The 11,522-nt window shown below is 49.8% G+C and overlaps 1 protein-coding gene across 1 annotated transcript; it reads left to right on the top strand.

Moving 5' to 3' along the window:
- Window positions 1-396: 396 nt before the first annotated feature.
- On the top strand, window positions 397-10,786 carry SLC33A1 (solute carrier family 33 member 1). Its single transcript, XM_085068892.1, has 6 exons — window positions 397-1,168; window positions 5,359-5,549; window positions 6,164-6,348; window positions 6,752-6,869; window positions 7,618-7,833; window positions 9,502-10,786. Exons 1-6 carry the CDS (start codon window positions 445-447, stop codon window positions 9,667-9,669), a joined length of 1,602 nt encoding a protein of 533 aa, XP_084925018.1. The 5' UTR covers window positions 397-444; the 3' UTR covers window positions 9,670-10,786.
- The last annotated feature ends 736 nt before the right edge of the window (window positions 10,787-11,522 follow it).

Here is an 11,522-nt window from a genome sequence, read left to right as displayed (position 1 = left end):
TCTCTGTTCCAGGGCTCACAGGAAAGATCTTCCTCCTGGCCAGAGGGAACTTCCTGGGCATCAGTTCCTGCCGTTCCTCTGGTGTCACTGCTGGGCCCGGAGCAGGGCCCTCCCTGCAGCCAGGGACAGCCAGGGCTGAGGGCTGCTGTCAGCTGGGCTCCTCTGGGGGCTGAGCTGCCCCAGCTCCCTCAGCCTTTCCTGGGCAGCGAGATGCTCCAGTGATCCCGATCCCGGTCCCGATCCCGTTCCCATTCTGGTTCCCGATCCCGGTCCCGGTTCCGCTGCCCCGGCCCGTCAATCAGGGTCAGGGGGCGGGGTTATCAGTGACATCACTCCCAGTGCACCAATGGGGCGCGGCCACGCCTGGCGCGCTGGCGGGGCGGGGCGGGGCGGGGCGGTTCCCTCAGCGCGGCGGCGCCGGGCCGTTCCCGGCCGCTCCCGGACATGGCGCCCGCCATCGCCGCCGAGGAGGGCGGCCGGCAGCGCCGCGTCGGCACCCGCCAGCACAGCCTGGACTTGACGGGCGAGCCGCCCCCCGACGGGCTGCCCGGGGACGCCGAGGCGCTGCTGCCGGCGCGGGAGCGGGAGCGGGGGTACCGCGGGGAGCTGGGCAGCATCCTGCTGCTGCTGGTGCTGTACGTGCTGCAGGGCATCCCGCTGGGGCTGGCGGGCAGCGTGCCGCTCATCCTGCAGAGCAAGAGCGCCAGCTACACCGACCAGGCCTTCTTCAGCTTCGTGTTCTGGCCCTTCAGCCTGAAGCTGCTGTGGGCGCCCTTGGTGGACGCCGTGTACCTGCGGGGCTTCGGCCGCCGCAAGTCGTGGCTGGTGCCCACGCAGTACGTGCTGGGGCTCTTCATGATCTACATGTCCACGCAGGTGGACGCGCTGCTGGGCGACGGCCACGGCCGCGGCCCCGACGTGGCTGCCCTCACCGTCACCTTCTTCCTCTTCGAGTTCCTGGCGGCCACGCAGGACATCGCGGTGGACGGCTGGGCGCTCACCATGCTGTCCCGGGAGAACGTGGGCTACGCCTCCACCTGCAACTCCGTGGGGCAGACGGCCGGCTATTTCCTGGGAAACGTGCTGTTCCTGGCCCTCGAGTCCGCCTCCTTCTGCAACAAGTACCTGCGCTTCGAGCCGCAGCCGCAGGGCATCGTCACCCTCTCAGGTAGGCCGGGGCAGTACCGGCGCTGCAGCCTGGGGTGCTGGGACAGAGCCGTGCAGTGCATGGTTTGGAAGGGACCTCAGGGGTTCCCTGTGCGGGGACACCTTCCATCGATCCAAACCCCAGTGTGCAGCCTGGCCTTGGACACTGCCAGGGATCCAGGGGCAGCCCCAGCTCCTCTGGGCACCCTGTGCCAGGGCCTGCCCACCCGTACAGGAAGGAATTTCTTCCTAATAATGATGGTTGTATCTTCCTCAGGATGCTTCTTCCCTGAGCCTGGATCCCTTTATGGTTTGACGCTGGGAACCAAACAGGTTTGGTTTGTCCCTTGCCCGGTGGGAAAGCACAGCCTGCTTGGAGGTTGGCAGAGCCCACTGCCAATGCACTGCACTTCAGATTTCTCTGGGCTTAAGTGTGTGGGAAACCTACCTTGTCATTATCTTGGCTGACCTAAGCACTTCGGAGGAAATTTTTTTTTCCTCCTGGTTTAATGTCCAGGGACTAGATTACCCTTTAAACAAAGCAAGGCAGAATCTCCTTCTGGGAGGAAGGAAAGGGCAAATTTGAAAAAAAAAAAAAAATTCCTCCAAGATGATCTTTTTTGCAGAAGTAGAAGTGTTCGGGGTTAAGCATGTAGCCATTTCTGAAGGAAGGCCTTATTTTAGTAAATTAGGGGGGATTTGAGTTTTCTCTTTAATGTATTAAATGGAGTGTGGTAATCCAAGCATAAGTAGCTGTTAGTCTAGGGTTGTTTCTGTTTGCTGGGGTTTGGGTTGTTTGGGATTTTTCTTGGAAAGGTTCTACCTGGTGGTTGATGTTAGGGGTATTACCCAGCAGATGCTTCAAGTGCAACTTGGTTGCAAGTTCGAGGGAGGACAGGAAATCCTGGCGCCACTTCTGGCTGCAGTCTCAGGGTGGTGACCCTGGCACTGAAGAGCAGATCCTCATGGTTTCAGTCTCTTCTCCCTGTCACACACTGATTGCCTTGCCGGTGCCATCTCAGAGATCAGGTATGCCAAAACAGGCAGGGATTGTTGTGAAAAGGGTACTTTTGCTTTCTGTCCTGCCCCTTCCTCAGGGATAAAGCAGGGCAGCAGTTTCCAAGACTGCTGTGCTTGCCTTGGCTCTGCAGCTCTCACCACTGACTAGTCCTCCTTCTTCCCTCATTGCCTGCTCTGTGTCAAGGAGCACAGAGAGGTCCTCCAAGTGTCCCAGCTGGCTCCTGGCTATCCGTGGTGCTGTGCAGCTCCTGGGCTGCTGTGTCCCTTCCCTCTCACTGCAGTGTACACTGACGTCTTTGCTGCTGATGCAACTTGCAGCACTGGTGTTCAGAGAGCTTGGCTTGGCTCTACTTCCCTCCCTGCCCAGGGTTTTGGTTCTTTGTGTGTTTTTCCTCTCGGGGCTGTTTGTGTAAATGGATTTGTTACTATTACAAAAGTGCTGTTTTTAAAAAGTACTATCCCAAACCCAAGCAGTACCCATGCAACCTCCTTAACCTGCCCTGGAGTATTGATGTGGGTAGAGTAAAACCAGCAAATAACTGACACTGTAGTTGCAGGATATGTTTTTTAGGTGGTAAAACTATAAGAAAATTCTGTTTGCTGGTTCATGTGACTGGCAGTTTGGTGTTTCCCTGGAGCAGCTGAGAGCAGCAGCAGTAACCAGCTCACTGAGGAGCACAGGGGCTCACTGGTCCTTGCCCTGGCTGTAACAGCCTCGTGATGAGCAGGTTTGGGCAGGTAAAGCAGCAGAAAACTTCACTGCTGGAAAAGGTGAATATTTTCTGCCAGCTCAGATCTCTGAGCACTTCTGTCATAGGCTGAGCTCAGTGCCAGGGAAAGAACAAGTCAACACTCCATGATGCAGAGGGGCAACACCCTGGAGCTGTGTCGGGGAGGGTTAGGTGGAGGGTTAGGTGGAGATCAGAAGGTTCTTCCCCAGAAGAACTGCCCAGGCACTGCCCAGGCTCCCCAGAGAATGGGCACAGCCTGAGGCTGCCAGAGCTCCAGCAGTGTTTGAACAACTCTCAGGCACAGGGATTGTCCTGGGCAGGGCCAGGAGTTGGGGTGATCCTTGTGGGTCACTCCCAACTCAAGATATTCTGTGATCCTAAGTCAGCTCTGAGTTGTTGAGAAGCAATAGCATTCATTGTTCTTGTTAACTTCAGGAAATAATATGGACAAATATAAAACTATCATCAGATTCTTTAAATACTGTGTTGGGGTAGTTCAGGCTGAAGTGCCAGAGAAGGAAATGGGAAATGCCCTTCTGTGGGCTCATTGTCCTGACACCTGCAGGGGTTTATTTAGCACTTGCTGTTCAGGTGACTTTTGTTTTTTTAAAAGCAAGGGAAGCTCCCTGGCTGGGTTTGTGATTCCTGCCTGGTTTGCCTGTTCCAGCATGAAGGAGGATAGAGAAAGAGTGAGCACAGGACAAAGATGTCCCTTGAAGTGCCCAGCTTAGCTGTGCCAGGGATTATGGAGCACCTCTCCTCCTGAGAGGGGATCCTGTGTACCTCTACAGTTATATCTGCTGGGACCTGTACCACCTGGGAACCTTCTTTATGGTTGTTTTTCAGCCTGATCCATCCCTGATCTAGTCGAAAAACTTGTTTTGCCCAATGTCAGTGGTTTGTTTTGTTACCAGCAGTGACAAAATGGGGATGGGGAAGGCAGCAATGGTACCAGAAAGTTGGTGCTTGAAATCCCTTCTGTGAACTATAGCTTCAAAGTTCTTTTGCTTGTAGCCTGTTAGTGAAGTTCAATGTATGTGAAAGGAAATGTAGCTTATTTTTGTGTAAACTGCCTACAGCTTCAAAAACTCCAGTTTTTCTTATCTGGTCTACTATATATCTATATATGGTGCTTTTTTTTGCTTTTTTTTTTCTTTGCTTTGTTGCTGATGCAGCCCCTGCAGTGCTGTGCTGCAGCTGACAGGGCTGGCCTGATCAGGAGCACTCATGTGATGATGCTCAGAGCTATTTCTATCTCCATCCTTGCACTGTGTGTCTCTCACTGCAGTGATAATGCTCAGGGTTATTATTAGAGAACTGCTCCTCTGTCCTTTGTAGCCAGCAGCTGTGATTATTGAGACTCTCAGAAAATACATCTTTCCTTGAAAATGTCTGTCTAGGGCACCTTTTTTTGACAGAGAGAGCAATCTGTGTGTTGGTTTGGGGTCGTGATTATTTTAGGAAAGGGCAAAGTAGCAGAAATGGCTTGAAAAGCCTGTTTTTTCTGTTAGCTTGAGAATGGCAGGGTTCACCTAGAGCAGTCCTTGCACATTTTCTTCCATGCCTGCTGAGCCTGTTCTCCTGCTGTGCATGAGAAGCAGGCAATAATTGACTGAACCTTTGCACTGTCTCTGCCCTTTCACCAGCCTCCCAAGTCTCCCAGAGGCTGCTGGAGCTGCTAGTGACCAAGAAGATGAAAAGCTGCTTCTGTCCTACCCTCTGCACATTGCTGAGTTCTTTCCTGCCCCTGTTATAGAGGCAGAGGATAGGATTATCTAAATTTACCATTCACTAAATCAAGAAGTACTCACTTGGTGTGGTTTTACCATTGCTGCCCTCACATCCATGATTGAGCAAATACTGATCTGCTTAAAAAGCAGATTGACAGAGCACCTGAATGTTGGCAAGTCTCCACTTCAACCAGACATGTCTGAGGACTCCTTACAACTCTGTAAAAACCTTCCTCAGGCCATCTTCACACTCATAATTCCCTGTTTCCTCCACATGGGAGGTGGATATTAGACAGGGATGTAGAGCTGAGACACAGAGTGAGTCCATGACTGCACAGTAAGGGAGCTGGGGAGGAATTCCTTCTCTGCAGGCTTTTCCCTGTCTTCTGTTACATGTGGTTTTCCTCCTTTATCAGCCTTTAGTGGTTATGTGTGTAGTCCTTGAACACATTCATTTGTGTTTCTGTTTCTCCTCCACCGTGCTGTCTGTGGTAATAACCCAGCAAACAGCAGGGAGGTGACCTGGTTTGCTGCTGCTCCTCTGCCTCAGCTCCAGCAAACACCTCCTCACAGAGGAGGGAAGAGTTGTGTCACTCACCTTGTGTAGCTCTGTGCCTGTGGTTTGCTTTTGCTGCTTGTTTTTATTAATTTGATCATAAGGTTTAAATTTTCCAACTGTCAATGATGGCTGCTACAAAGAAGTTTTTATTTTATTTTATTTTCCCCTCCAGATTTCCTGTTTTTCTGGGGAGCTGTCTTTTTAGTTACCACTACATTGGTTGCCTTTTTGAAGAAGGAAAACCAGGAGCTAATACCAGCAAAGGAAGAAACAAAAGGCATCACTGACACATACAAGCTGCTATTCTCAATAATCAAGATGCCAGCAGTTCTTACTTTCTGCCTCTTGATCCTCACATCAAAAGTAAGTAAATACCCTTACAAATTGTTAAATGTTGGCATCAGAGTCTGGAAGGCTGCTGAGTACCTGGGATGTAACTTAGTTTTGCTGTTGGCTGTCATCAGAGTTGTGAATTTTCATGTGAAATTTGAACAAAATAACTTATCTCATTGTGATGAGTGGGGTTGTGCACCTTTGCTTGAGCTTTTGTATTTAATACACACATTGAAGAGAAGTTTGGTGGCAATGTGGTATTAAAGTGCATTTTTAAACAGGCTGTGTAGCCTGCAGTGAAAAGGACAGAAAATGTTTCTTTTTAACTCCTGTATTGTTCTCAGAATGCTCAGCTCTGTCCAAGCTGGGTTTCCATGGCTCCTTGTTGGACATCATGGATGCCAACAGCAGCTAAGGCACAGCAATGAATGGCAGTGCCACTTAATGTTCTTGGAATAGTTCTGGCACTGATGACAATAAGAGTGTGCAAGTGTAGAACATGCAGAACTAACTTGGAAATCAAATCAAAGGCAGAGGTGACTTGTCCTCTATCCCATTTCTCAATTTACTTATCAGTGAGGAAACTGAATTTCTAGCCAAACTCCCTGCTCTCCTCAGCTTCTTTTGTCTCCTTGGCATTGCAGGTTGGGTTTTCAGCAGCAGATGCTGTAACAGGACTCAAACTGGTGGAGGAGGGAGTCCCCAAAGAGCACCTGGCTCTGCTGGCAGTTCCAATGGTTCCTTTGCAGATCATCTTGCCTCTGGTTATCAGCAAATACACAGCGGGCCCCCAGCCCCTGAACACCTTCTACAAAGCTATGCCTTACAGGTAAAGCCTCATTTTAGGGAAACACAGTAATTTGTGTGCTCAATTTGTGTCTTCAGATCATGTGTAGGGTCTCTTGTGCAACTCTCTGACTTCCAGGTCCAAAGAAGTGTATCAGGATCCTCACAGTGAGTTGAACTGGCTAATTCTTGCAGTATCAAGTGTGAAAGCAGAGCATGAGGTGTTTGTGAGGTGCATGCACAGCAGCATTAGAGCAGTGCTCTCCTGCTTAATGTCACTGCTTGTCAAACATTTAATGTCTAATTCTGAGATAGAAATAGTTGTAACTATTCAAATCTAAACTATTTTGATGTAGTCTCTATAAATGTTGAGTAATTGCTTTGTGTCAAAGAAACACATGGGAAGAATTACTTGGAATTAGAAATCCTCTTTCTCATCCCTGCAGGTTACTGCTTGGTCTGGAATTTGCTTTTCTGGTGTGGTGGGCTCCTAAAGTCAAGCACGAAGGAGGATTTCCTGTCTACTACTACGCTGTGGTGGTGCTGAGTTATGCTCTCCACCAGGTAGCACTCACTGTGTGGGGAGGGGAAATGCTGTTACCTGCCTTATCCTGGGTCACTGAATCCCTCCAAGCCTGATCTGTGCAGAGTGGCTGCACTGACTTCAAATACTCTTGCCGGTGTTGTTTCTCCCTATTGCCTGTGCTCCACTGGACATCATCTGTGGAGCTACCTTCAGTTGTCTGGGTCTGGTGTAGTTCTCCAGATTCCTTTTTCCCCAGGCCCAGAAGCTGGAAAGCATAGAGGAGCTGGAGAAATCCCAGAATTGTGTCTGAGCTTGACAGGCCTGGTGATGAATGTGCTGGTTGTGCAGATCCATAACGTTATGTGATCCTGGTCCTAGCAAAAAAAACTTCATTGTTGGAGGAACATCATAATGATCTGATCCAAAGACTTGGAAAACAAACCCTGGTACAGAGTGGTCTTAGGGTCAGAACTGAAATGTATGCAGTGCCTTGAAAACTGATTTTAAATGCAGTAGTGCTGTGTTTAGGTGCTATTTTAGCTGGCTGATTGTATTTCAGTTTGATAACCCCAGTCATGCCAGTGCATGTGAGGCTGGCTGTGTTGCAGCATGACTTGAGACAAGTGGCAATGCCACTCCCCGTGCTAGCACAGGGACACGCTGCAGGAGGAACTGCTGCTCCTGGGGTGACTTCCAGTCAGTGCTGCTGAGTTCAGGGGTTTGCATGCTGGGGGTTTCAGCTGTCACTGCACATAGGGACACTCTGCCCTGTGTCTGTCCCCTCAGGTCACCCTGTACAGCATGTACGTGGCCATCATGGCCTTCAACGCCAAGGTCAGTGACCCTCTCATCGGGGGCACCTACATGACCCTGCTCAACACCGTGTCCAACCTGGGTGGGAACTGGCCCTCCACGGTGGCCCTGTGGCTGGTGGACCCCCTCACAGTGAAGGAGTGTGCTGGGGCCCAGGGCCACACCTGTGCCACTGCAGAGGCTGCAGAGGTGAGTCTGGGGGCTGCGTGTGTCTCTGCTCAGTGTTTCAGTTAAATTGCTCCTTGCAATACTTCTTTTGCCTTTGAAAACCTTCACAATGCATAGCTTGTGCTTAAAAATTCTCAGTGATCAAGCTCGTTTTCCTGTCTGGTAAAATCCAGTCTGTTTTCATCTGCACACTGAATAACCAGCACCTTACCAAGGGTTTGCAGCTGCAGAGTATTTGGCTCTTTTTTCCTGTGCTGGGATGAGAAGCTGGGGTTAGAAGTACCAGAGTGGTGCCACATTCCATGCAGTTGTGAGGAGGCTGCAGGTAGGATTTTGGGTAGGATCAGGGCTCTGTCCTTGGCAGGCTCTCTGTCCTGCAGAGCCCTCCATTTTTGTGGTAGGTTTTTCTTCCTCCTGTCTCCCTGGAGGTTTCTTATTTGCCTGCCTTGATTCCTTGTCCAAGATCCTGCTCTGCTCTCTGACTTTGGTGTCCACTTTCCCCATGAAATCAAGTGGGACTGGCTGCCTGCCCAGTTCTGGGAGTCCAGTGGAGGAGAGCAAAGAACTTGCTGTACACAGATCAAACAATAGGACACAAAACTGCTGGGAAAGCAGCATTTCAAATTTACCTCCTCACAGCAAATGAGACATTTGACATGGCTGAAGAGTGGAAATGTTTGGGCGTTTTTCTTCTGTGCTCGTGACTGAGATTTATTTCACTCCTGAATGCCAGGACACTCTAGGATGTGGAGGTTCTCTAAATGAACCAAGTGTCCTGGAGTCCAGCATGACTTGTCTGAACTGGAGTTGCATGTTTTGCAGGTGCAGAGGGGAAGCTGCTTCTGCAGTGGGAGCTTTTTCAGCTTCTCACTCATTACCTTGTCAATTAGGCTCCCTGGGCCTGGGCCTCTACTGAACTTGAGTCCTTCCTCCTTCACCTCACAGCTCTGATCTTTTCTCACATCCTCCCAGTTGGTAACATTCCACCACCATCACCACCACTCCCTTCTTATTCCTAATCTGATCTTGTCATGGCTCAGAATAATGAAATCGCTGGCAGAGCATCAGCTCAGAGGACTGATTAATCCTGGGAGTAGAGCAGTGTTGAAAGCCAAACAATGGCAGAAACAACTCCACGCTGTACACTCACCCTTTGAATGCTGGGGGTTTGTCTTCCAGTTCAAAACCATCTTGGACATGTTTCTCCTGACATAGAATCCCAGAATCGAGGAATGGTTTGGGTTGGAAGGGACCTTAAAACCTGTCTAGTCCCACCCCAGCCATGGCAGGGACACCTTCCACTGTCCCAGGTTGCTCCAAGCCCAGTCCAGCCTGGCCTTGGACACTTCCAGGGATGGGGAATCCACAACATGGATTGCTAGGAAAAAAAAATCATCTTTCTCCATGACTAGGAACAGTGTTTGCACCTCCAGGCCAGCACAGACAGTTGGGCAGTTTCTGTGTTTTGTAGTTTGCCCCTTGGGCCAGTGTGCTCCAATTCCCAAATGCTTAGACAGGTTTGTTACTTTTCATGCTGCTGGTAAGCTGAAAAGCCTCTCTGACCAACTGCATAGGAAACAACAAAGAGTAAACAACTATATTTAGTCATCACCAAGAGCAAGGAGAGCCCAGCAGCTCTTGAGGGCTGTGTGAGAGGACTGAGTGAGTGAACCTGTGCTCGTGTTTCAGCTGTGCACAGAAGCTGGGGGATCCTGTGTGACAACCCTGGACGGTTACTACGTGGAGTCCATCGTCTGCGTCATCCTGGGCTTTGCCTGGTGGTTCTTCCTTGGACCAAAATTCAAAAAGCTGCAGGACGAAGGACAGTCTTCGTGGAAGTGCAAGAGGAACAATTGATGCACTTAGGTGTTGGATGGACCAGCAAGGTGGTTTTTAGTTTTATTACAAAGACACATCCCATAATCAGCACGCAGGAATCTCGGTGTTTCTGTGCCACGCCAGGGAGAGCCGTGTGGCCGAGGCAGGGGCTGTGTGTGGCACCACTGCCCTCCCCAGAGCACAGGCTCAGTTCAGAAAGGAATGGTTAAAGCAGCACCTCAGTGCTCCCTGCTTATCCCTGAGCTCCAGAGCTGCCTGCTCCATGGGGCATCTCTGGAAAAGCTCCTCGTGCCGTGGCTGTTGAGGCAGCAGCATTGCCAGCTTTTATTTCCACACAGAAACGATCTGACAGGGCAGCTGACCCGGGGAAGGATGCCCAAGGCATTCTGACTTGGAGGCTAAGCATGGTACTGCAGAATTCCTTGTGGGAAGATCAGTGTGAGATGTCTGTGGGCTTTGCTTCTTCTCACTTTCTGAACTGTAACCACGCCTCAAAGGTTGAAACGTTCCGGAGATTCTTTTAAATGTATTTTCTGGCTTTTATAAGCTTTAAAGATTTATAAGAAAATATTTTTATAAACAAATTACATTTGTTTAATTTATTTCCGCTGTTTCAAGGCAGTTTGATTTACTTTCAAGGTACTTTCTTGACGGCAAAATGCTGTAAGGTAGGACGGGAGTAACGCACAATCCTCTGAGCCTTGAGCCCTGCAGCTGAAACTGGAGGTGCTTCCCAAGGGAGGGCACAGGGGCCTTTGGAAGGGGGTGAGTTGATAACTGTGTTACTAAAATGTGAATATTCATTCTCAAAAGCAGTGGAGACACAGTGACTTCCCCCCGCTGGGGAGGAAGAAGAGTGAGTTGGTGGTGATAAAGTTGCCAAATTCCCAGTGAGCTGGTGCAGGACTTGCCCTCACACAAATCAAACGGGTGCAGTCCTGTGGCAGAGCTGCTGCAGAATTCACTGCTGCTGCCATGTGGTGGAAACATTCCTGCTGGATTTCTCCCACTGAGCTCCCTCCTGAGTGCCTTAGGGACCCACAGGTGCTGGAGAGGCACTCGGACCCCAGGGGTGTATGTGGATCATCGCTATTAAAAAGGAAAACTATTAAACATCCCTTGGAAAGGTGTACAAGTTTCTCTGCCAGTCTGTGTTCCTTGTCAGTATTTGAAGGGTTGGGCTGGGAGGAGGGTTGGGATCTTTTGTTGCTGTGTGTTTTGGGGGAAAAGTGACCCAAAACCACCTTTGGGGTGACTGGAGGGGCAGGTGGCTTTCCAAAGGGTCTCCGTGGAGTCAGGAGCAGGGAGGGGTCTGGAAGAGGACACTGTGACCTTGTGCTTCCCTGGACACTGCCTCTGTCCCTTCCCTCTCCTTTAGGGACACATTTCTCACAGTTTGTTTGCAGCACAGCAAAATCAGCCCTGCTAGATGAAGTCACATGGGTTCTACTGCCCAAGCTGAAAGTCTTCCAATTTCCCCTCTGCATGAGCACCAAATCAACACAAAAATATATCAGATTTATGGCTGCACCTTTCAGTCCCACCATCTCCACTGTGTTAACTCTGTGTGAGGCACTTCAGTTCTCTATCCTCGCTGCAACCATGGGCCACTTTTTTAATTACATCTTGTCCACACCTAGAGGGGTTGTTTTAATTTTTCTGATTTTGAGGAAGAACTTCAAGTGTAGAAGCTGAGAATTGAAATTGGCAGATATATGAGCTGGCTTTCACTTTGCAGTTTTGTTTCATTATTTCTGAAGGTGCTAGTGAAATATGTTATTGATTATAAAGATGGGTTGAAGATTGTTTATCAATAATTAGATTGTCTCAACAACATCAAAATTACACGAGTGCCAAATCAATATAGATAT

Source organism: Lichenostomus cassidix, chromosome 9, assembly GCF_008360975.1.
Source record: "Lichenostomus cassidix isolate B80296 chromosome 9, HeHo_3.0, whole genome shotgun sequence".
In the NCBI taxonomy this organism is placed as follows: Eukaryota; Metazoa; Chordata; class Aves; order Passeriformes; family Meliphagidae; genus Lichenostomus; species Lichenostomus cassidix.
The sequence above is the reverse complement of the archived record's forward strand: the minus strand, read 5'-3'. Positions and strand labels throughout refer to the sequence as shown.